Source organism: Rhododendron vialii, chromosome 12a (assembly GCF_030253575.1).
Source record: "Rhododendron vialii isolate Sample 1 chromosome 12a, ASM3025357v1".
In the NCBI taxonomy this organism is placed as follows: domain Eukaryota; kingdom Viridiplantae; phylum Streptophyta; class Magnoliopsida; order Ericales; family Ericaceae; genus Rhododendron; species Rhododendron vialii.
Genome location: NC_080568.1, coordinates 24198943 through 24222941, shown reverse-complemented (window position 1 = coordinate 24222941; position 23999 = coordinate 24198943). Strand labels below are relative to the sequence as shown.

General features: G+C 38.0%; 3 protein-coding genes across 6 annotated transcripts; 2 read left to right on the top strand and 1 right to left on the bottom strand.

Moving 5' to 3' along the window:
• Positions 1 to 7166: 7166 nt before the first annotated feature.
• Positions 7167 to 12393, top strand: LOC131311965 (transcription factor BHLH089). 2 transcript variants are annotated; one of them, XM_058339636.1, is made up of 7 exons: positions 7167 to 7511; positions 7670 to 8110; positions 9254 to 9448; positions 9640 to 9705; positions 10667 to 10735; positions 10838 to 10909; positions 11888 to 12393. In XM_058339636.1, the coding sequence occupies exons 2-7, from the start codon at positions 7823 to 7825 to the stop codon at positions 12014 to 12016; spliced, it is 819 nt and encodes a 272-aa protein (XP_058195619.1). In that variant the 5' UTR covers positions 7167 to 7511; positions 7670 to 7822; the 3' UTR covers positions 12017 to 12393. The 2 variants fall into 2 exon arrangements, with proteins under 2 accessions (XP_058195619.1, XP_058195617.1); XM_058339634.1 differs by having other exon boundaries at positions 7167 to 8110.
• A 1530-nt stretch (positions 12394 to 13923) lies between these two features.
• Positions 13924 to 15834, top strand: LOC131311966 (large ribosomal subunit protein eL21z/eL21y-like). Its single transcript, XM_058339637.1, has 2 exons — positions 13924 to 14264; positions 15456 to 15834. Exons 1-2 carry the CDS (start codon positions 14028 to 14030, stop codon positions 15711 to 15713), a joined length of 495 nt encoding a protein of 164 aa, XP_058195620.1. The 5' UTR covers positions 13924 to 14027; the 3' UTR covers positions 15714 to 15834.
• Positions 15835 to 16570: 736 nt separating this feature from the next.
• On the bottom strand, positions 16571 to 23751 carry LOC131310138 (protein SHORT HYPOCOTYL IN WHITE LIGHT 1-like). Of its 3 annotated transcripts, none has more exons than XM_058336977.1 (4): positions 23422 to 23751; positions 22451 to 22672; positions 17785 to 17850; positions 16599 to 17030 (listed from the first exon to the last, which is right to left on the bottom strand). In XM_058336977.1, the coding sequence occupies exons 1-4, from the start codon at positions 23596 to 23598 to the stop codon at positions 16884 to 16886; spliced, it is 612 nt and encodes a 203-aa protein (XP_058192960.1). In that variant the 5' UTR covers positions 23599 to 23751; the 3' UTR covers positions 16599 to 16883. The 3 variants fall into 3 exon arrangements, with proteins under 3 accessions (XP_058192962.1, XP_058192960.1, XP_058192961.1); XM_058336978.1 differs by having other exon boundaries at positions 16701 to 17030; positions 22451 to 22669; positions 23422 to 23749; XM_058336979.1 differs by lacking the exon at positions 17785 to 17850 and having other exon boundaries at positions 16571 to 17030.
• Positions 23752 to 23999: the final 248 nt, after the last annotated feature.

Here is a 23999-nt window from a genome sequence, read left to right as displayed (position 1 = left end):
AAATTCCACCGATGTGGGATTGGAAAAAATGGGCACCGGCTACCATGCCCCAAAGCGGTATTGGGGCATCATGCCCCCTTTTTTTTAAACACTTTTGGATCTCTTCTTTCGATCTCAACCCTTGGATTCATGCCCCTCTCTCCTAGTAACCCTTAGATCCATCCCCCTCCCTCCTAAAATTATTTTGAAAACACCTAAAAACGTTGAAGTACAGCCTTTAGTTGTGGTAAAAGTGCCTTATTTTGTGATAAGTATCAACATAAAATATGGTAAGAAGAGCCAGTGTTCATGGCAAGTATAATGGTTGAAAAAAAGCAAAACCACCTTACTTTTAGGAGGTGGTTTTGATCCAAGGGTCCAGATTAACCTAAAATCTAATCTAGTGGTCTGTATTAAATGGGGGCATCAATACCATACTGGGGCATCATAGAAATTTTAACTCCATGGGGGAAATAGGCAAATAGGGATTGGCAGCTCCAATCTCCTCTCGAATGTGTCTCTCTATTTCTCAAAGTTTCTCTCACCAGAACCAACTTAATTAAAAACCTTAAAAATTGTAGAAAACACATCATATAGTTGTTGTGCGCCACAATCGTCCGAACGGGCTATGGACCAGAGATCCTGCAAGACCCCTTCTTCCGAACCCAGCAACCTCGTCCAAACGGCCCTCAGTCCCATCCGCCCGGACGATCTCACGAGTTCAGAATCCGAAGCCACACACAACACTTTACCCCGGTACCGGCGATTGTCAACAAAATCTGGTTTCCCTAACTATGATTGACCTAACAAAGTTTGGTTTGGTGTGCGGGACAAATACAAGTCCTCCTTCGCGTAAAGTAATTGTCCTGTCGAAAGCTTGCCTGTTGCGTATCAGTTCTAGTCAAGACATGTGATGCTATCACTATAAAGTGCGCCGTAGGGCTTCCTCTGTTCAGGAAAAAAACATCCAAATCAACTGATGAGTACTTTGGGTCGAGCGCAATTTATCACGTGTGTATATGGAAATCTTGCCTCCTTTGTGTTGGGATCGGATTCTTTTATGAGTCAGGTATTCTTTCGGGTGTTAAATTCTGGCACGTGGAAAATGTTGCGATGTCTTTGCTTTGATTGATGACCGATACCCTCAAAAGGTTTTTTTTTTTTTTTTCTTGGCAAAAGGGTGTTCGGGGCAATTTGCACTTACCTCGACTGATCCCGAGTTTGAAAGTAAATGATTGGACAAAATCTCTAGCGACCCAAGGTTTGGAACATTTTGCGTTCGTGAGATATACGACCTTGTTGCCCCTTGGAGGCAGACTCTTTGATTGTTGCGTCATGCCCTACTCGACCAAACCTCTTAGGTAACTGATACTCTCAAGAGCTGTTATATAACACGTGCGAAATGCATAAATTGTGAGTACTTGTGCCGTGGCATCAATAAAGGATCAGAGCGAAACATGTCGTGTGCTAAATTACTTGAAATGGTAATGCGTCTGAAAGTCCTTTTAGCTTTGGTGGGTTTTTTTTGAAGATGAAAATACAGCTTTGATGTTGGTTGTAGCATTATCTCTTCTTCTTATTTTTTATTTTTGTAAAAAGATGTAGCATAATCGGACTATACTTTGGAGATAATTAAATTGTGATACTAATATTTGTCGAAGAATCCTCCACGCAGCATATGCATCTCTCTCTCTCTCAGCCGACGGGGATCTGGGAATTTGGTCAGTGGAAGCGGGAGTAGTTGAAGAAACTGAGGGAAGCAAGACGCGTATGCCGCGGTTATGGTGGGAATTTTACTACTTAGTTTCCGACAGTTTTCTCCCGATGTACGTAGTTTTATGCACTGTAAAAATGATTTTTGAATAAGGCATAATCGGTATAACGAAAAGTCCATACAACTTCATTTTCCAGGTAACACCAAAGTAGTACTCTCGCTTCAGCAAGAGAGGTTTCCCTCTTCACCATCCATTGATTCTTTGTAAACAAAACAAAAAAAGAAAGAGAAAATTTGTGTCCCGAGAAATTCAAAAATTTACCTTTGAAGCAGATTCATCTCCTAGTACCAAACAAGCCTTACCAGAGTCGACGGCCTGCGGAAATAAACTTGATTATTTGTTAAAAAAAAAAAAAACTAAAATTTTCTTCTTAACGTCACGTTCAAATCGTTCTTTGTCAGTGATTACGCGCTTGGGATAGGAGCAGTTCCAGTTTAGTAAAAAAGGAAGTTTTAGAAAAGGAAGGTAGTTTCAAGCTCAAAAATTATGTGTTTAATAAAATAATTTTCCTACAATATGAATCTTGTTTGATAGATCTCATTGAGATCTTTTAAATGGTGCAAAAAAAATTTAAAAATTATTTTTCATTTTCGTTATATTTGAATTTGAAATTACCTTTTTACAAATATGGATCTCGTTTGATAGATCTTATTGAGATCTTTTAAACGGTGCAAAAAAAAATTTTTTTTTTTTTTTTTCATTATATTTGAATTTAAAATTACCTTTTTTTTTGAAAAAAAAAGTTTAAAAAGAAAGCGGAACGCCCCGTAGCCGGCTCCCTCGGCAACCGAATCTTGACCTCATTGAGAATCTCGATTAACCCATCTTGGATGAGCCTCCATAATTTCTTGTTCATTCTGATCGGTACAAAATTTGAATTCTAAAGCTTTATTTGGTTGGTAATTTAGTTTAGTTTAATTTTGGTAGTGAGTGGAGAAAAAAATATGGCAAAATTTGAATTCTAAAGTTTTATTTGGTTGGTAATTTAGTTTAGTTTAATTTTGGTAGTGAGTGGAGAGAGAAATAGGGTAATGATTGGAGGGAGGGATAATGATTAGAGGAAAAGATAATGATTGGAGAGAGATAGAGAGAGAAATGAAATTAATAATTGGAGATATAGGGTAATGATTAGAGAAATATATAAAGTAATGATTGAAAATAAAATTAAAACTAAAACTAAAACTAAAGTATCTTTTTTCCATTTAAGTCTTTTCTTGGTCAAAGGAAGTTGGCTACGGCTAACACTCTCTCCCTCTCTCTCTTCACTATTCATCATTAATGTTTTGAAAATCGGACCGGTGAGTGAACTGGAAAAAGAATGAATCATCGGTTAAACCACAATCGAACCATGAAGTCATAAATATGTTAAAATACATTTAAAATATATAACTAATCAAAATGAGCATGTAAAGATCTTCATTAATGGCCATGAAATGAGGAGGAATGAGGCAGAGACTATTCTGGACATTTTTTCGGAGTAGATACGCATGTGTATCAAACCACGTAAATCTCTTGTGTACTAGCTTTTTGTTTGTCTTGCTTTTCGTCCATCTTTATTGTCCGCATTGTGGATCGATTGCGCTAGTTTGAATCGTTGTGTCTTCTGCAAAACATAAACCAATTTTATCTCTGGGAGCAACAATTAACACTGTTGACTTTCGGCGAGCGAAAAAAAGAAAAAAAAGCAACGTTGGTAAATAAGATTCCCATCTCTTAATAACTACTTAGATTCGGGAGCTTGATGCGCCCTCATACGATGCCGTTTCGAAATCGAAACTCAATGTGAACTTCTCATGCCCTGGAACACGCGCGTGGGTACACGCGCGTTCTCTCTGTGCCTGTGCATTTCTCAATGCCGATCCGAACATCAGCATGAACTTAAAAAAAAAAAAAAAAAACTTGAACCAAGGTTCAAGCTTGTTTCAGTGTTTTGTTTGTGAATCCGTAATCATCAGTAAATTAAAAGTGGGAAGATGGGAAATGAGCTTTAAGAGCAGGGAGGCATATTCGTGGGCAATCCGTCCAGCAGTTATTAGCGGAGAGGAGTTCAACTCCCCTTCTAATGTCGGAAGGGGGGGCTGCTGTTCCCAGGGGACAGCAGCGTGCTGCTGTGCCCGATTTTTGGGCTCACTCTGGTCTCGTTTCGATAATCGGAATTATTCACTTTGTAGAGCTTGTCGAGTAGAATACTTAAGCTAAAAATCAGCTTAATTGGATATCATTAAGTGCCTAATCGGAGCACATATAACTCTCGGTCCATGGGTTACAGTGGATTTGATCCAGTGTTTCGGATCCATTTTTTTCAAGATAAAAAGGTTTCGATCAGGCACTTAATGATATCCAATTAAGCTGATTTTTTGCATAGTTGTTCTACTCGACGAGCTCTACAAAGTGAACGATTCCGATTATCGGAGCAAGATCGGAGTGGACCCAAAAATTGGGCACAACAGCACGCTGTTGTCCCAAGCAAAGTTGTCAATACCGTACCGGCCAGCGTACCGTTTTCACTACTGGAATGGTACGTACCGGTACCGGGCTGTATTCCGGTACTGTTCTGGATTTACCGCAATTAATATTTTATATATATATTTAATATATATCTACCAGAGGAATTTTCAAGTGAGGGATCCCTCATTTTGTTAAAATGAGGGACTTTCATTTTTTGATCAAATTTTGAAAATCCGAATCGTTCAATGTGTGCAGAATGTAATTTTAAGGGTCCTCGCGAGAAATCAGCAAAAAAAATGACCGGGAAGGGCGTTATCCGAGCAGTTTTTTTTGAACCGTTCAATGAAAACTGCTCGGATGAAGCCCTTCCCGGTCATTTTTTTTGCTGATTTCACATGGGGACCTTTAAAATCACGTTCTGATCACTTTGAGCGGCTCGGATCATCGAAATTCAATCAGGAAGGAAAGTCCCGCATTTTAATAAAATGAGGGATCCCTCACCGGAACCTAACTCATATCTACCATATTTTAAGTATAAACATAAATAAAATGTAAAAAAAAAAAAAGAGAGAGGGTAATTTTGTACCGGCCGGAACGCCGGAAAATATCCGGAACAGGCCGGTATTGTCCGGTACACCCGGTATTGGCCGGAACAGGCCGGTATTTTAACCGGAACGGAACATGACTTTTTGCGTTCCGTTTACACACCGGTACGGTACGTACCGGCCGGTACGGAACGGATTTGACAACTTTGGTCCCAAGGGGACAGCGCACCCCCCCCCTCTCTCTAATGTCTTGATCTAATTAGTTTTAACAACTTTCGCGGATAAGGAAAAAAAAGTTGGTGGCGCTTAAATGTCGTGGATTCAACTGTAATTTCAAATCGGTGCAGTTGGTCAGTCATTGCCTCTCCTTTGTGGAAGGTCTTGGGTTCGAGCCCCACAGAGGGCAGGTCTTTTAGGGGACCAGGGCTATGGATAGCTTCTGGTCTCCCCGTGCTAACTCTAACACCCCCACTAACCCCCGCTGATGTATATCGCCGTGGCCAAAAAAAAAAAAAAAAGTACAGAATTAGGGTCGGAGAAAACTATTTTTTTTCTCTAAATACCACGGCTATTATTCATGTCGGTTGTATAGGGAGGGCCATCTCCCAGGATTGCTTGTTAATTGGTTGAGCTTAATAAAAGTAGTGTACTTATAAAAAAAGGTAGTATTTTAAGTAATCATTCGTCTCAACTAAGGAAATGGAAGGAATGAAAATCAAAGATTTAAGTTTAAAAAATTCAAGTACGATGACCCTAAATGCACGTCTGCCAAAATATTTAAAAAAAAAAAACATTGACAAATAATGTGTACCGAGTAATTTTGTTCAAACATAATCTTACCAACTTTCAACTTCTGTATATTAGTGATTCAGAGTAACGAGAAAAACTTATCTAGAGAGGTTCCGTGAGCTAAGTTTTTACGGCACCTATTTTTGCGGTCGATTTTTTTTTTGGACGGTCCAGATTTTAAAAGAACTCTTTCAGGAATATTTTTTTGACGGTCTAGATTTTAGAAGAATTCTTCCACAAAAGAGTTAAACTCTTTAACTCTTTCTTAGAAGAGTTATTTTACAATTTGGACTATTGATTGCCGAGACAAACGAATGAGATTGTGCGTTGTCGTAAATAACTTATTCACGGAAGAGCCGTTGATAAGTTATTCTCCAAAGTAACATTGAGCTTTTTATAAAGTTTGTACGGGTGTATGAGTTTAAATATTTTAAAATTCAAAAGAAAAAAGGTCAATTTCAGTAGGAAGACTTGTCCAAAACAGTCTTTAGCAGTGGAAATTTAGGTTTACAATTTGTCAAAAGTGATACATCCAATGATCATAGTGATTAAGATATCATTATTCACTAATCTTTCTCATTATAGGTGGACCTCAGTGATTATGACCAACTAAAATGCTGGCTAATTATTTACTACTATCATGATTCATGACTTTAAGATCCAGTTACAGCTAAGCTTGCTTTTTCCCAAATATGGAAATTAACACTCCCCGCGTCATTGTTCATTACATTACTACAAATAGCAACAGGTTATAATACTTGTACTAATTAACTTTCACTTCTTTCTTTTTTTTGGTCAATCGGCAAGTTTATTAAATTACCCTTCACATCGGGAAAAATACTCAAGAGACAAGGATAAATTAGTAATTTTACATGAGTAAAAGACAAAAAAAGAGAGGGTGCCAATCGATAAAAAGAAATGTTAAAATTATTTCTCTATGTTACGGGTAGTAATATATACTTGTAAATATTGCAATAGTACTTATGTTATCGATATGAAAATACTTGTAGTTTGGGCCGTTTGTTCGCAAAAATTCTGCGTCGTCACCAACCATGGAATACTTCTTTAGGATAGGTTGCAAAAGTTTCTCCTGTAAATTACTTGGTCCAAATGTATGGCCTTCTTGTTATATAGTAGATAAAAAAAAGTAGTGATTTTACACTCCTCTATTCGATAATTTTACTTATTTTCTTGTCTTTTAGTGAAAAAATACACACAAAGCTTCACAGAAAGACAAAAAAAAATAGAGTTTCATTATTAAAAAGGAAAGTGTGAAAATTATTTTTCAAAAAAAAAAATTTTTACATAAAAAAAGAGAAAAAAAACGAGAGAAGAAGTTTACGTAATAAAATTTTTAGTTTCGATTACGTAAACTATTCAAAAAACCAATAAAAAAATTTAAAAAAATCCTCTCGATGTACTTGCTCCGTGGAAGATTTTTTTTATTTATTTTTGATCCGCGCTCCGTGGAAGATTACGAAGTACGAACGGTGTTTCCTTTACTTAACCCATCAACCGTCGATCCGACATAAAATCTGTTGACTGCTATCGCAGAATGATCGGACGGTAGAGAGCGAAAGTAGTTTCTACTCGGGAAAAGGACGGATTAATTATACAGTATAAGTCTCCTTGTCATCAAGCGTTAGACCCTCCGAGAAAACCTCACTCAAAAGTCACTTCTTTTACGCTCCCGAGGTCCAGTCTCAGTCCCTCTCTCTCTCTCTCTCTCTCTTCCAGTGTGTGGTGGTGGGAACCAGCGCGCGCCAGACGACACAGAACGCACATCAACAACCTCCACTGTCGAAGGAGATCACACAGCTTTAACTCTCCTGTTCCTCCTCTCTCTCTCTCTCTCTCTCTACACACGTACTCTCTCAGTTTCTCTTAATGGAAGCCCAGTAAATTCAACTCTCCTTCTCTCCGCCGGTACAGAACTTCAAATACCGAGACACTGATAAATACGCTACTGTGTATTGTAAGTGTCCACGATCCACCGAATCTTAGCTCTGTTTTTTTCGTCCCGCCGATTAAAAAAAACTTTCAAATAGCCCAAGTAATTCAACTCTCTTACTCTCCACTAGTATAGAACTTCAAATACCGAGATATTTATAAATACGCGACTGGGCATCGTAGGTACCACGATCCACTGAATCTCAGCTCTGCATTTTCGTCCCGCCGATTAAAAAAAAAAACCTTCAAATAGCCAGACAGACCGTGTTTAATTTGTCAATGCGCTGGAAATGACTGTGATGAGAAGTTCGGATCCGAATCGGGTGGAGAGTTGAGATGGATCCGAATGAGGGTGCGTTTCAGACGGCGCGGTACAATTACGCGGAGATCTGGCCGTTTCCAGTGAATGGCGGCGAGGCCGGGGGCGGGTTGGACTTGAGGAGGCTGCAGTTCGGGCAGAGCTTGGGTCTGTTTGCGGAGGATGTGAATGTGAATCGGGAGGTCGAAAACGATCCGACGGTTCCGGATCACGGACGGGCTCGGAATGGCGGGTCCAAGAAGCGGCGAGATCCGAATCCGGAGGAAGAGTCCGCCAAGGCTGTATCGACGGGGGGCAATGCCATGGTATTTTATATGAATTCTTGTTAGATTTTCGACTTAACTATTCAGCTTTTTTATTGGAATGAATTATTTCTTCTTAAAAAGTGAGAAATTATGACCAAAAGCTTGATTTTCACATCTTTTTTATAATTGCACTCTTTTAAACCCGTTTTGGCTAAATAGTTATGAGAAAGCAATAATTGCTCCTTCATGAGATCATAGGTTCTATTTTCAAAGAGGTCAAACATTTCAAACCTTTGAGCCATTGGGGTTATGCCTAGTTGTTATTTTCAGGGTCTCAAAATTAGTCAAGAGGCGTGCAAGCGGGCCTACACATCCGGTTATAAAAAAAAATAGTGAAATTAATTTAGTCCAAAAAATTTATCAGTAGCTAATACACGCGTAATATATGCACACTACGTATTTATATCTCATGGACTCTATGGAGTATATGTGTACTTCGTACGTATATAGCCAGCTGTGTTCTCATTGATTGGCGTATGTAACCTTCACTGCGTATGTTTAATTCCACGCTGAAGGAGTACTATGTAGGTGGACCAGTTTGCGCACATCCCGATTAATTTTGGGGCTTAAAGTTAACAATCAGACAAATCCTTCAATGGCCCGAAGGTTTTGAATATTCGGCCTTCGTGGGATGGAGAGTCCCAAAGTTTGGAATGTTTGGCTTTCATGAGATTCAGACATGTAACCTCCATATCATGGAGAGGACGGTACTTATTTAGTTATTTTATTGGGAGCCTTGCATCGGATTTGAAATCTCGAAGATTAAATTAATACTAGTTGTATTTATTTCGAATTAAATTAATACTAGTTGTATTTATTTCGAATTCATTATTGATACTAGTATTTATTTCGAATTCGTTATGATAAAGCTTTCTAACTCACTGATACCTATGTAAGCTACTACTAATTAATCGGAAATTGAGCTATTTTCAATGAATAATAAAGTCAAATCCTTTCATTTACAATCCTCTTTCCATACAAAGTCTTAGCGTCTTGGGCAACGGAGAAAATATATTAATGAATTTGAATTTTGATATGGATACAGTAGTTGAAAACTAGTTTATAGTAATGAATTTCACCTCATTAACGTACTATTGGAAGTTTAGAAATATGTAATGTGATGATTTTGGTTCAACTGGACAGGACGATTGTGACGGTAAACGTACTAAGATGGGGGGATCTAGTGATGAAAATCTTGATTCCAAAGTTGAAGCAGAAGCGAATTCAAGCAATCCCACAGAACAGAATACAAAACCACCCGAGCCACCTAAGCAAGATTACATCCACGTACGAGCAAGAAGAGGCCAAGCTACTGATAGCCACAGCTTAGCAGAAAGAGTAATTTACCTTTATACTCTTCAACTCTCAAACAATTTTGGAAATATTCAACTAATAATTGCAATAAGTCAGTCTCTAGAAATTCCTTTACAAGGTAGTTTTGGCACTGTTGGGAATCAACGATGGCTAAGTAGTCTATAACAATCTAAAACTTTTGTTTTAGTTTTCTAATTGAAGTTATTGGTGGACAGGCAAGAAGAGAAAAGATTAGTGAGAGAATGAAAATTCTACAAGATCTGGTGCCTGGTTGTAATAAGGTGGGTATCAGGATTTTTCAAACCTCATCTTGGAGGATTAATTTTTGGAGCTTTTTGCTAAGTTGGACTTCCTGCTTTCTTTTATTGTTGCTTTTAGTAGTTTTATTAAGTAATTGATTTGTAGCCGGAATAGAAACAAATCTTAAACTTGCCAAGCCACGAGTTCTAAAATATGAGCAAAGCGAACAGAGGCACTTTGAATGAGATTTTTTGCTGAAGTTACCCAACTTGTGAGGCAAAACTGAACCCTGACCAATCTCATTGCACGAGGGCTCTGCAGCAGGTCCAAATATGAATTAGACTGGATTGTTACTACAGACATATGCTTAATTATGTGCTTTACAAAATGGCGTGATGGTGCTTAGGTATACGAATCTCTTCTTCCTTCTTTTGTTCTCTTCTGCTATTTAAGTTTGGAGACCTTGATCCTGCTAAAGCAGCTGAACACCGAAATTGGATGCTAATAGAATAGAAATGAATAGCATTGAGAACCCTTAGGTATTAAGTGAAATATCCTACCTGTGCTATTTTTTATTAAAAAAAATCCCCTGCTTGTGCTTGCAACTTTTGCTAGTACTCCATGAAAATAAGATGTATCGACCCTAATGTATGGAAGGTAATGGATCAAAATCTGGCCAGGCATGCAGCTATTACAAGCACAATCCTATTGGTTCTTGTCACACGCTGAACTCTCAATTGCTCTCTTTCTCCATGTTTGCTCTGCAATGGATGCATTGTTGTCTTACTCAAAACAAGTTTCTTGTAAGCTAATCAATTGGGTTCATGAATATATCTAGGATGTTGTGGTTGTTTAACATAGGAAAAGTCCCTTTTATTGCTTCTGAAATTTCCCCAAACATCTGGATATGCTCACATCAACCTTCTGTTTTTCTTCTAAGGCATGAAGGTGATATGCTTTTTGCCAAGGTTTTTTTTTTGATGAGGTTTTATTTGGATTTAGGTCATTGGTAAGGCATTGGTCCTTGATGAGATAATTAATTATATACAGTCACTACAGCGCCAGGTTGAGGTACACATGCTTCTTTTCATCGTGATTTACTGTGCTGTTAAATTTTGATTTTGTTCCCATTTGAACTTGAAGATGAATAAGACAAGTTTGTGGTGGTTGTAGTTCTTGTCAATGAAGCTTGAAGCGGTAAATTCGAGAATGGAACCTGGCCCTGAAAGATTTCCTACAAAAGATGTGAGTCTTAAATTTTTGAATTTTTAACAAGAAACTTTGAATTATCAACTGTTTTCGCCTCTTTTGCTCCACAGTTCCTTTCCTGTAACTTCTTGTTGTACTGCGCCCGCACATTTGCATGTGCATAATTTGGGTGTGTACAAGTGTACCAGCGAATAAATGCGTTAGGAGCCTGTGAATCCGAAGCTGAAAATACCACTATGTTAGATTGTGGTAAGATCGAGGATGCTTTGCCTTTAAGTGGTAGTGGCACATCATTGAGGGTCTTGCCCCAGAGGGTAGAGGATACGGGAGTGTCTGGTTGTCTGATAATTGGCAAATGGAAATTGGTAGAGTTCGGAGTTTTGCTTGGGAGGGCGTGTGAACCTGAACTAAGATAGGGATACTGAGCATTTGTTGGGATTTATAGCACAACTTAAAACCAATTCATGAGGCCAGTGGGCCCAAAACAGACTGCATTATGCCGCTAGGTCAGCCGTTGGTGTATGAAAAATCTTTCATTCCAATTAAATTATTTAAGTCCCCTTTACTGACTTTGAAAATTACCATGTACATTGGGAACAGAGTGATTACCACACCTATGATCCATAAGTCTTTGGATTATATCATCATTTGCGTACTGTGAACTAATACAGTGTTTGTGCACTAGCTTGATAGTTTTAGCTACTCAAAAGTACTACATGGGATTAGATATATTAGCAATGCTATTGTGACCACGTTATTCTACCATGTTTTGTTTATTACCACAAAGGTCAGTACGATGGGTCCCAAAATGAATTCGACCAATGGCTGGAGGCATAAAACTATCCTTTCGAGTTTGGATTAAGTTTATTCAATTTTGTCAAAATACAGATTCATGGATGATTTTTTGTCTTTTTGTATGTGTGCTTGTGTATGTGGAGATTCCTTCGGATCCTTCCCTCTCCTTCCTTTCGTTTCCTTCCAAGTTTCTTACAACAAGCTGATATTGTGTTTCAGTTTGGTCAACAAACATTTGACACAGCTGGAGCGGCGTTTGGCTCACAAGCTACAAGGGAGTATGAAAGGAGTTCATCACCAGAATGGTTGCATATGCAGATTGGCGGTAGCTTTGAAAGAACGACATAATTTAGCTATACTACATCAATTGCTAATAAAGGCATTAAAGAGGCCACACTTCCTCCTTCAGTGAGTGCCAACAACACATACCCAATCAAATAGAGGCTTCATCTCCTTTGCACATCAGGCATGGAACCATGCTTAGTACCATTTTAGACTCCTAAAATTCATAAACGACTATCTCCATTTCTTTGGTTTTTCGGAAAATGTTTTTGTCGCCTCACATTCTCTGTTCCAGTATCTGAACAGTCTGTCCTACAAAATGTTGTAAAATTGCTTGTTTAGAATGTAAACCTTACACGTTTGTATACGCCTTGTTTAAATTTGGGTGTATTAAGAAGTTAAAGGTTCATGCAATAAGAAATTACTGAAAATTTCTACGAAAATGGCATATTTCGCATTTGGTCTATCGTCCACAATGGACTGAAACTAAACTGTTTTCATTGTTGACCCCTTGGGTGATGTTCACTGTCTGGTTGCTGGTAGGTATGAGAAAGTAATATGTTTTGGATGTTGAATATAGAGTCTCTGATGTGCTTGGTGGTACTTTTGTTTCTCTTTCTACTGGGGGTTTGTGGAATACTGAAACCTCAGGTCCTCGACTGCAAAAGATCTTTTTTTCACATTCTCAAAATTGTGATGTTTGGGTAATACTGGTTTCTCAAATTTTTTGAATGGAAGGAACATTGAGGCGGAACGAGGATGTGATGTCAAATCCTCACGATTTTTTCTGTTTGGAACAGACTTGAAGGGACTCCCATGGGAATGTGATCTCCCCCCTCCCCCATGGTAATCCTGGAGACGTGAACTTACTCTAATAAATTGCTAGGAATGTGATTTCCAAGCAATTACTGAATTAATCTAAACAACGAAATGTGTTAGTTCAAGTATTGAATTACTACGAATGTGATTTCTGGTAATGAAATTCTCATTCTCGCCAAAGATTATGAGCATCTAAACATAGCTACATCTTTTACCCATGCAAATGGAAGTGAATGATATATTCATTTGATGTTGTCACCTTAACACTGGAATCAAATTTCGAATGTGTTATTTTTCTCCAAAGAGAGATAGTGGAAATGATTGGTGTTTTAAGGATCTCTTGTTTTGCTTTTTGTCAAAAACTAATCACTCATCTCAATTAGACGAACTAAAAAACAAGAAGTCAAGACAATAAAATACAATAAAACATGTACTAGAGGACCCTGTAGTGCACCCCTGCACTACATGGATTTAGTTCAACATCTCAACGGTCCAAAAGTGTTTTTAATGATTCGGACCATTAATTATTGAAATGGACGGCTGAGATCATGCCACTACAAGGTCCTTGGATCCATCATCTCTCTTCGGTGTCTTTTGCTGTGTTTTTGTTCGTCTCATTCTACTTTCAGCTCAATCCTTATTTTTTTAATTTTCCTATTTTCCTCGTCGATGAGAATGACTAATCCGAAAATAATTTGATGTGAATGCGCTAAAATATTAGAAGTGGTTATAGAGACAGTGATAATAACATCCAACAGATAAATTCAGACGTACCCTTGATCTAGCAAAGAGATCTTTTTGTCTCTTTGAATACATTCTCAACACCCTGAATTCTGAATGAAAATTGAAAGATTAGATTAATTACTTACGATTACCCGATTGACTTAATTTTTTGTGCAAGATTACTTGATCAATTTATTTTAAAATTAATGAACCGCTCATGTCACTCGTGTACCTGGAGTGAGCCCCAAGCGTCTATCGGTCACTCGTGTACCTGGAGTGAGCCCCAAGCGTCTATTGGTATCGATTGGGTTGCCAACACCTTTTTTCTGGGCCCTTCTGTTTTTGGGTTGAATGAGTGGGCCTGTCGTAGAATCAGCTAACGGCCCAAACCACCAAAAGGAGAGCACCAAACCCTAGCATTTTCTCATTTTTCCATCATCCACAATTGCCGCATATAAAAGCCCTACCTCTAGGGTTTCACTGTCCTCGCCACCACACACAGACTAGAGAGAGAGAGAAAGAGAAGAGAGAGAAGATGCCGGCAGGTCACGGGCTGAGGTCGAGGACGAGAGATCTGTTCTCTCGGCCATTCCGCAAGAAGGGTACGATCCATCTCTCCACTTACCTGAGAACTTACCACACCGGAGACTATGTCGACATCAAGGTGAACGGCGCCGTTCACAAGGGCATGCCGCACAAGTTCTACCATGGGCGCACCGGACAGGTCTGGAACGTCACCAAACGATCCATTGGTGTCGAAATGAACAAACAGGTCTTCTCTCTCTCTCTCTCTCTCTCTCTCTCTCTCTCTCTCTCTCTCCTAGTATACGTAAATAATATGTAACGATGTAAGGTGGATTTCTGGTCTGTGGGTTTTTTAATGTTATGCTTTTGTTAAATTATTGAATAAATATCTGTTTTTTTTTTTTTTTTTTTTTTTCTAGTTTGGGTTTTTTTTATAGCTGAAATGAAGTGTGTTCTTTTGTTCGTTTATGTAATGTACTATATGTGACTGTAACATAATCTGTATCGTGTTTCGAAGCGTCTAATTAGTTTTCTAGTGATTCGACGAGTATTTGAGTTGTGTTTCATGGTGTGGTGTATAGCGAATGTAGAAGCCATAGTCCTGCTAATCATTTTTTTCTTTGGTGGAAAATAGTTTGTCTAGTGGACTTGGATTAGAGTAAAATGAAGTTTCCTGTCTTGGCATATTGCTGGTATCATTGATTGATTTATTTTTAGTGTGTGTTTCAATTTTATATACTTGTATTCCGTGGTGCCACTGTAGAAGAATCACATTTCATCCATGAAGGCATGTTTGATTCACGGATTAGATCATGGGTTGAAATTTGGATTGCCAATTCTGATTGGATGCAACAAGGTTGAGGGATTAAACATATCGTTCTACCGTACGGTGCTTTGGGTGATATAGTATGGGCGACCCCCTTCACATTCTAGTGTTTTCCCGTTAGTGTGACCAATAGATTGGGGCCAAAAGGAAATAGTACGACTTGTTCGCCACTTATTTTGTTGCCTTTTGTATTTTTGCTTTAAATAATGGTAATGATACAGATTATTTCTGTTGGTGTTGGTAATGGATTAGCTTTGATACGTAGGTTTACTGGTTATGGTGGTCAACAGTATGGCAATAAAGCTCTTATCTTACCTGTTTGTCCTCTCCTTCATGGGTAGTGTATCACATACCATAGTATGTGAAACGTATTGGATTGCTGCATTAGCTATTTATGCCAGCACTGCATCTATGTGTTGCGTTTCTTTGCATAATGTTTTGTTTATATTGTGCGTATAGTCTCAATATGATTGTGATTTTGCATTTTCGAATGCAGAGAATATTTTTGTGTATCAAGCACTTTCCGTTTTTCATTTCTGCCCGTTTTGTTTTCCTTCACCCTCTCTATGTGTAATCAAACTAATAAGTCATGCTGGATGTACATTATTACAGGTGGGTAACCGGATTATCAAGAAGAGGATCCATGTGCGCGTAGAACATGTTCAGCCTTCAAGGTGCACTGAGGATTTCAAACTGAGGAAGAAGAAGAATGATGAACTGAAGGCCGAGGCCAAGTCAAGAGGCGAGGTCATCAGCACAAAGAGGCAGCCAGAGGGACCTAAACCTGGTTTTATGGTGGAAGGTGCAACCTTGGAGACTGTTACTCCTATTCCTTATGATGTCGTCAATGATCTCAAGGGTGGTTACTAGGTTTACTTCTGGATGTTTTCTTTTGCTTGGTTTATGTGCTGTGAACTTCTAGACCTTGAATTTCATGTGCCGATTTTGTTTTGTTTTGTTTTTGGAAATGGAAGAGATTATTTTCTATGAATTTGCTCATAATATTTTCTTGCATGGTTATTTTTTCTTACGCAACTGTGTTCGTGATTGGTTTTCTGTTTGTTGAAATTGAAAGTGTGGCTAAATTCTGAGCAACCGTATGATAATCGGCCCCATGATAATCGGTATCAGGAGTCTAGTTACAGGAGAATTAAAAGTCCCGGAAAATGGTAAGTATTTGCACTATCCTAATTACTATATTTGACACAAATATTGTTTTGTAGTTTTTGAGAAATGCATTATACACATTTTTTTTGTATTTTTTGACAAATATGATATACTCATTTAACCAGTTTATTGAAAAAAGATGATCAGATTAGGGTTGAAAAAATCTTGCCACAAGCTTGAGATGGTGTAAAACGACGGGACATGATACCCTATCAAGTTATAATCTGCCGGCAGACTCTTTTTGTCCAAATATATTAGTACTAGACTGGCAAGAGAATGTTTGTATTACATTACCAAAATTTGCCATAAATTTTGTACAGTAATTTGTTAATTTGGTTGTAGAATAGATACGTAGCAATTAGTTCCATGAGATTAGTAACCAAATATTGTGTCCGATCTGTCCAATCAAACAGGTTTCTCACACAAGTCGGAAATCCGCAACATTTGTAACAATCATTTTTCCAGCCATGACGTGCATGATTTTTGTTTTTGTTTTTCTGTGGCTCACGACATGCTTGTCCGAAACGCCAGCTTCATGTCTCAGTAAGTTGTCTTAAGACTACTATGCAACCTTGAATATATGAACCAAAGAAGGAGAAAGTAGGTAGGGTCATACCGCCTCGCAAATCCCATGCTTAGCATTTGACTCATTCGACTTCCAATTGACAAACAAAGACCCTTAAATTTGCAAGGATAAAGCAAAGGGCCACGCCACGGTTCTTACTCAGGTAAAGCCATTAAATTAAAGATGCAAATCTAGTTTGCGACACTGCAAGCCAGAGTATGTTTTTCTAAATCTTCTACGACTATACAAACCTCAAAGGACTAAAAGCGTTACAAAAAGAGATGGAGATGGCTCCAGAGAGTTACAGATTATGTTACTGGTTGTGTTCTACCATAGGAAGTGCCACTTTGGCTGAAATTATTACCCCCACTTGCTTGAAAGTAGGAAGTAGTTGCCCAAATCGCAGGTAGGAGGAGGATTACCACGAATACAGTGCCTCCAATGGTGCAGGCCACCTACAAACAACGTTCATCACCATGTAGAAACTCAGTTCTTGCTTAATTTACCCATCAATGTGTTGAAGTTTATAAAACAACAAGAAGCAGAACTAGTAAACAAGGAGGAGCCATTAGGTACTGTAAATGAACGAGTGATCATAGATTACTATATATCATATGACAATTTCGCAAAAATCTCAGGTTAATGCACGGATGGAACCAGGATCTTCATCCGAGGGAGGGCAAAATTATAAGTAGTTAAGTATTGTTAAATGATCAAGAGGAAATTACAAGGGACAAGATAAATTACTTGGATTTTACATGGACCAAACTTTTACTTGGCTTTTCCTGAATTAATATCCAAATCATATGGCATATATGTTAAGAACTATGCCCGACATTGTTAAGATAGTACGAACTTTTCTTTCTTTTGTTCAAGTTCAGTCATGGATGTGGTTCCGCCCCTAGATTGTGCAGTGTCTCACTTGGCACTACAACGAGAATCTCCATTTTCCTTTCCTCTTTTAACTTCTCTCTTCCCCCCCCCCCCCCCCCCCCCCCTTTTCCCTTAACAGTTAATGTTGTTTTTCCAATAACCTAGTCCACAAATAACCCCACCTCTACCCAAAGGGAAAATGGAAGTAAAACATTTCCAAGAGTTCATCATGCACTTTCTTGATTGTATGAATAGGAGGTTAACACGAGCTACAAGCTAGCAGTAAGATCCAAGCTACTCGAAAATTGTGTGATGGGATTAATGGTGAAGCAATACCTCAAGAAGGGCCTTCAGGGTAGAAAGTGAAGCCAAAAGAAGTACCCCATCAACTACAAAAGAAACCTGTATCCCCCAAATGAAGTAGAGGTAGGGATAAGAGAAAGAACGATAATTAACTAGCTAGTTGGAAGCTAAACAGAGAGTGAAAACAAATCACAATTTTGAATACCTAAAGAAAGGGAACAATCCATGAAAGTTAACAAGCTAGGACAGGAATGATTCTCTTCCGTAACCAAATGGTGAATGTAATTTGCGTAAAGAACGATTAAAACCCATGATCCATCATAACCAGTTGTAGGCATCATGAGTCCATGACAGCCAATGTGACCTCAGATCAATTTCATGTTCCGAATCAAGGCTTACATCTACGATTTTACATAACACAAAGTAGTCACGAACTAGGGATGAAATTGGTTCGGTTCGGTCGGTTTTCTGCAACTTTTGGAACCGAACCGATACAGTCGGTTTTCAATTATCAAGAACCAAAACAGATTATTTTTTAAGAAAACCATTCGGTTCGGTTGGTTTGGTCGGTTTTGGGCTTAACTACGCCAAAAACCAAATCATGGGGAGAGAAGAGAGTTTGCAATCTGTTCTTCGGTTCTTCTGCCTTCGTGTGCTCAAAAAGAGAGAGGGAGAGAGATATCAGGCCATGGCTGTGTAAGTTTCGAGAGAGAGATCAAGTTCCATTCTCAATGGTGGGTTTGAAGGTCACGAACTGTCCCAAATCAACAAACACAAAATTAAGATTCGAACATTCATTCATTATACAACCAAGATATTCCTTGTATGGCACAGAGAGAGTGATCAGCCATGGATGTTTTAGTTTCGAAGGGGAAGGGTGGGAGGCGGTGGGCAAAAGTTCAGAGAAATTAGGATATTGGGGTCTTTTGGTCAGATCTACTCCTAACACGTACAGGGGAAAAAGAAATATGCATATTACATGGACATCTCAACGGCTAGGATTAAAAGAGAAGCCTGGTTAATATTATCGGTTCGGTTTGGTTCAAATCGGTTTGGGTTTCCTTGAAACCGAACCGAACTGAAGTTCAAATTTTTTTTAAAAATACGAAACCGAACCGAACCAAACCGACACAAAACTAAAACCGACCGAATTAAGCAAAAAATGTTCGGTTTGGTAGGTTGGTTCGGTTTTTCGGTTAAAATTTTCATCCCTATCACGAACAAACACAAACAAGAGTCACAAGACCCAACGTAGTAGCATGTCAATGACAGTCAGGTTAGAAGGCAAATTGCCATGCCACAAACACCTATTGACAAAATACTCATTAGTTATGGTATGATTTTGTGTTTAAATGTATTGCTCCATACCACCAAGGGGCACAATAACCACATTGGTGGAACAGTTGTAAAAATTACCATCTGCCCAGGATGCATGATGTAAAAACCCCATGCAACAAATTGATTTATTATTCGTGCTTCCTTGCATTCCACCTTTTGCTTAAGTAGCTAGGTCATCCTCTACTCATCAGCATATGATTACAAGAAAGAACAATAAAAAAGAAAGCGTGCTCGCTAGTTGAAAGACACAATCTATTATAGGATCAAAAGGCAATGCAAAGCAGATTAACTCTGGCAACATCTAAGCATAGACAGTGTGTCATTGCTCCACTGCAGATTAATCTCAAGCGATGACAGATTTTATACCAGAATGCCAGATGTTTCAGTTAAAAGGGAGATGTAAGCAGGTGCTTGCTGCAAAATGAAGTGGATGCTCTAAAAATGCTAAAATAAATACACTCATCTTTCTTCACAGCAAGGGGCTCTATGAATGGTTACATAATGCGGTGAAAACAAAATACTCCCTCCGTCCCAAAAAGGATGACAATTTTTGAAACTCGTGTTATTTTTCATCGCTTATATCTTTACAATCTATAATATTTTTCATGAGTTTGAAAACTTTGTATAATAGAACTAATCGAGAACTATCAAACAAGATCCATTTTGCATATTTTTTGAGATCCATATTGAAAGATATAAGGAATTGAAATTGGTACAGATATAAAAAATTGACATCCAATTTGGAACGGAGGGAGTACCAAATTTTAATAAGTATTCCAGCACAAGGGAAGTTATTTCAAGTTGGTTTGTTTAACTTTCACACATGGAGGGAACCATACGTGCTTCTATTATGAGCGTCAAAGTAACACTGGCTAGAAATCACAACTGAGATTCTCTTCCATAATCAAGGAAAAAACATTGTGTTTACACTAGAGGAATGAAAAGGACTTTTGCCCAAGAAAATTTATGGAACATAGCTCCAAAATTAAACCTCAAACCCGTCCCTCAATCCTCGCGGACCTCCACAAGAAAATATCAAACATCCATGAAAGAGAAAAGGGGAAGGGTTTCTTCCAAATGAGAATTCTAGGTCATATAAGTAGAGTATAACTTGTCATGTGAAATATGTCTCGTAAAAAGGGAGAATAACTTAACTCACAGCCAATCTAGTTGATTCCAGCCAAGGAACTTCCCCAGAAATTTAATTTGCATGAGCAACATAAATTCTTTCAATGCAGAGTATTGCAATAGAGATTGCTCATTGAAACTACCATAGCATACCTCAACATTGAGGCACCAGAGATATAAAATTAACAGAAAATCCTATAGCATTGATTAACTTGCTGCGCTCAAATCCCCATGCTTTGCAAATAAAACTGCCACCCAATCGATGATTTTTTTTATATTACTTAGCCAAAGTTGATCCATATCCAGATAAAACTAAAACTCCACCCAGTGGCGGACCGAGAAATTTAGCCTTGTGGGGGCACCTTAATAATAATAGTAATTGTGGAGATTTATTTTGCTAGTCAACCACAATATCATGGTAAACTAAGGCCATCCACAGTGGTATAATCAAAAATGGATAATCAAAAGTTGACATATCAGCTTTTGATTATTCACTTAAGAGGTTGCTAAGCTTAACAATGTTGAGGTTCACAATGGTCACTTCTAATCCATAACCAAAATATATAAGAGGTCTACTACAATTTCACACAATCTCTCTCTTCTCCTCTGTTTTCCGTTATCACTTCCTTCCATTAAATTTTTTTTTTTTGGGAAAAAATATATCAAACATGTGGTGTTCTTCCTAGTGTTATCTATCAAAACAACACCAAAACTTTTTTTTTTCTTCCTATTCATGTAGCCTATATCACAAATCCACCACTCTCTTAATCTTTTAAAAAAATCAGATCTGTTCTTGAATTTGGAAAAGAAGGCAAGATTCTTCCTTTTGTTTTTGCAAAGTTCTTCATTTACTCAACCATAGGTGAAGGAACAAAAAAAGAATAACTACTTTTTAGTCGAAAAAATCATTTTTTTTTGTTGCTAAAAAGTGATTATTTCTCAAAATAATTGGGTAAAAGTAAAAAAAAAAAATTACTTTTCCGATTTCTTTTGTCAAGACGAATTAATAACCCATAAAAATTTGATGCAAAACTAACAAATGCTAAAAAAATTCAAATAAAGACAATTTTCATATTTAAGTTAAGTTTAAGTTAAGTTCATAAGAATGCAGCCTAAAATAGAAACGAAAAAGAAGAGTGAAATACATTAATCCAACAACGATGGGTTAAATTGTAGATGATCGAGAAATATGAGTTTCACTTTTGGAGGAAAAAAAAAGAGAAACGTTTGTGGTTGAAGTGAAGAAAATATAAAACAGGTGAAGAAGAGAAGAAGAAGAAAATACTAATTGAAATACGCGTGTATATAATTTTGGAACCAGTTAACTTATGTGGTGTGGGGTTCACAAATTTTGATTATTGAAAAAAGTTGCTAGTTTTGGTTATCCAAAGCCCAAAATTTGATTATTTCTAAGGATGTTGTTAAGTTTGATTATACCATTGTGAGCCATTTTTTGTACCAATATTGTTAACTTTAACAATAATTGACTTTTGATTATACCACTGTGGATGGCCTAAGATATGCACTACTAACTACAAAAGTTTATAACACATACCTTTAATAAAGGTATCAAAAAATGAGCACAAAATGTTGGACAAATTTTTTAAGTATGTTTTCCATTGACATTGACAAGTTTTTAGAGTAGGTTTTTGAGATATATACAAGTATGTATGCTGAATGTATTCGGACACCTACAGAATTATATGGAATATACAAGATTATTAGAGGAATTATATGGAATATATTCGGGAGGCGTGTGCCCCCACTTAAATCCACTCCTGACTCCACCATCCAATAACAAATTGACATGCATTCTTTTCCTTTGACTGTTTTCCACTTTTCCTTTTCATTTGAAATCATGAGTCACTAATGAAACCGCCCATGCAAAAATTTGCCCGAGCACAATCCTTCCTTAATGACCATGCCACATGCCCACATGAAGCTTGGGGGTCAGGATGCAATTGAGGCCTACTGCAAATTTCCTATTGTTAATTTTCTGTTTGAAATAGATTCAGACTCACTTGTCAATTCCTCTTGAGACATAAGCAAAATTTGAAGAGAAGCAATAAACATCAAAGATAAGTTTCATTAACACATTGGCACTGGAAACTAGTCTGGTTATCATCAACAATAAATTACCATGATAATTGAGTACTATGCGTGAGTACATGAATGCCGGACACATGTACATATACCTAAATAAGTAAATATATACCGAGTGGTGAAATTTTACCAGCTGTGGAGGAACTACAGATGGTAGGACGGAATGAGAGGCCTTTCTAACACGCTTGGAGACCTTCTTAAACATCCTGTGAAGGAATCTGAATAGCAAATCAACACTGCTCTCCGTGTCATCCTCTTCATCACTCTCGTATTCTTCCTCAATCGCGTCGCTGCTATAAGAGAAAGCTTCATCATTCTCCAATTCTTCTTCCCCCAGTGAACCATTCAACTGCTAACAAAAATCCAAGTCGCTTCCAAATTAACAGCATATACAACCCCAAAGGTGTTATGTAAGAGCAAGACATTCCATCAACTCCACCAATAATACAGTGAAACAAAATGACATCATGACACAAGATATATGTGGTTTGACATTGTGCTTACGTCTCTAGTGAGAGGAACAACAATCCACTCTACACAATCACAATGGGCAAGTTTGTTTGGCCATCTAATTAGACTATGTATCAAAGAGTTTGGTTAAAAAATTCACGGTTCGGTTAAAAAATTTCTTTGGATTTTATATGCAACAGAGTATTAGGACGCCTGGGTTATATATAAGTATATAACTTTCACTATTACTCCTGTCGAACAAACTGGTCCAATATGAATTACAACTCTCACTCAGCCTCGTCTGCTGCTGCTCCTGCTCTTTTCTCTCTCTCTCTCTCTCTCTCTCTCTCACAAAAATGCTTATGTATGAAAAATAGGACCTTTTTTTTGTTTTGTTTGATATAGGTTAGTGTCCGAGCCATCTTATGCGCACCTCCACAATCAAAGGCCGGACATCACGCTTTGACTAGAGAATTCACAATAAATTACTTTCTTGCGGGCTGGTCCAATGGTGAACCTAAACAATTGTGTGGGAACACCCACTAACCACCTGGACTAACCCTCAGGGTTGTGACAAACTGACTTTAACCACCAGACTGTAAACACATATATCGACCCATAAATTTTCAGGGAGAGTACAGAGGGGGAAACCTTTGCACGTTGGACGGTGACAAGCCTCAAGCGTCCACTGTAGCTAGTTCTGTAGTGGCGGTGACGGAGAAGTAATAATTGAGGAAGAAACAACGTAATCCAAGGTGGTGAGACTGATGGGCGAAGATTGGTGCATGCGAGGCTGACGAGCGGCGATATTGCTGCATCTCCTGCCATCCGATCAGGAAGCAGATTCGATTTCTAGAAAACCGCATCTGAGGAGCTCGAGTTCATGTGGATCATTTCCGTTACAAATCACCAACGGAGTCACTAAATTGAACTTGTTGTCGAACGTAACCTCAAAACTACTGTGCACGCAATAGAATAAATTTTCTCTACATTTCTCTACTCGTTATTCTAAAAAAAAATTCTTTCAAAACTCAAACCGAACAAGGTCCAAATATCAAAAAATACAAGATATGAAAAATGCTATGTGAACTGACAATAGCACGGTGCACTGACTGTCATGCAGAGCCCACTCCGGATTTTCGCACAGATAATTCGGGCCGTTTAATACTTAAAAACCCGATTGAACCCGTGAAAAACCAATTTAATTCGATACGTGTAGGTGCTCGATC

Bases quoted from the DNA above. Each gene is read 5' to 3' on its own strand.
- LOC131311966 (XM_058339637.1), top strand. From the start codon at position 14,028: ATGCCGGCAGGTCACGGGCTGAGGTCGAGGACGAGAGATCTGTTCTCT. The intron at 14,265-15,455 runs GTCTTCTCTCTC...ACATTATTACAG, and splicing joins GTGTCGAAATGAACAAACAG to GTGGGTAACCGGATTATCAA.
- LOC131310138 (XM_058336977.1), bottom strand. From the start codon at position 23,598: ATGGCAGGAGATGCAGCAATATCGCCGCTCGTCAGCCTCGCATGCACC. The intron at 22,673-23,421 runs GTTTCCCCCTCT...GATTTTTGTTAG, and splicing joins TCACCGTCCAACGTGCAAAG to CAGTTGAATGGTTCACTGGG. The intron at 17,851-22,450 runs GTAAAATTTCAC...TGGGGGATACAG, and splicing joins CTGTAGTTCCTCCACAGCTG to GTTTCTTTTGTAGTTGATGG.
- LOC131311965 (XM_058339636.1), top strand. From the start codon at position 7,823: ATGGATCCGAATGAGGGTGCGTTTCAGACGGCGCGGTACAATTACGCG. The intron at 9,449-9,639 runs GTAATTTACCTT...ATTGGTGGACAG, and splicing joins GCCACAGCTTAGCAGAAAGA to GCAAGAAGAGAAAAGATTAG. The intron at 10,736-10,837 runs GTACACATGCTT...TGGTGGTTGTAG, and splicing joins CACTACAGCGCCAGGTTGAG to TTCTTGTCAATGAAGCTTGA.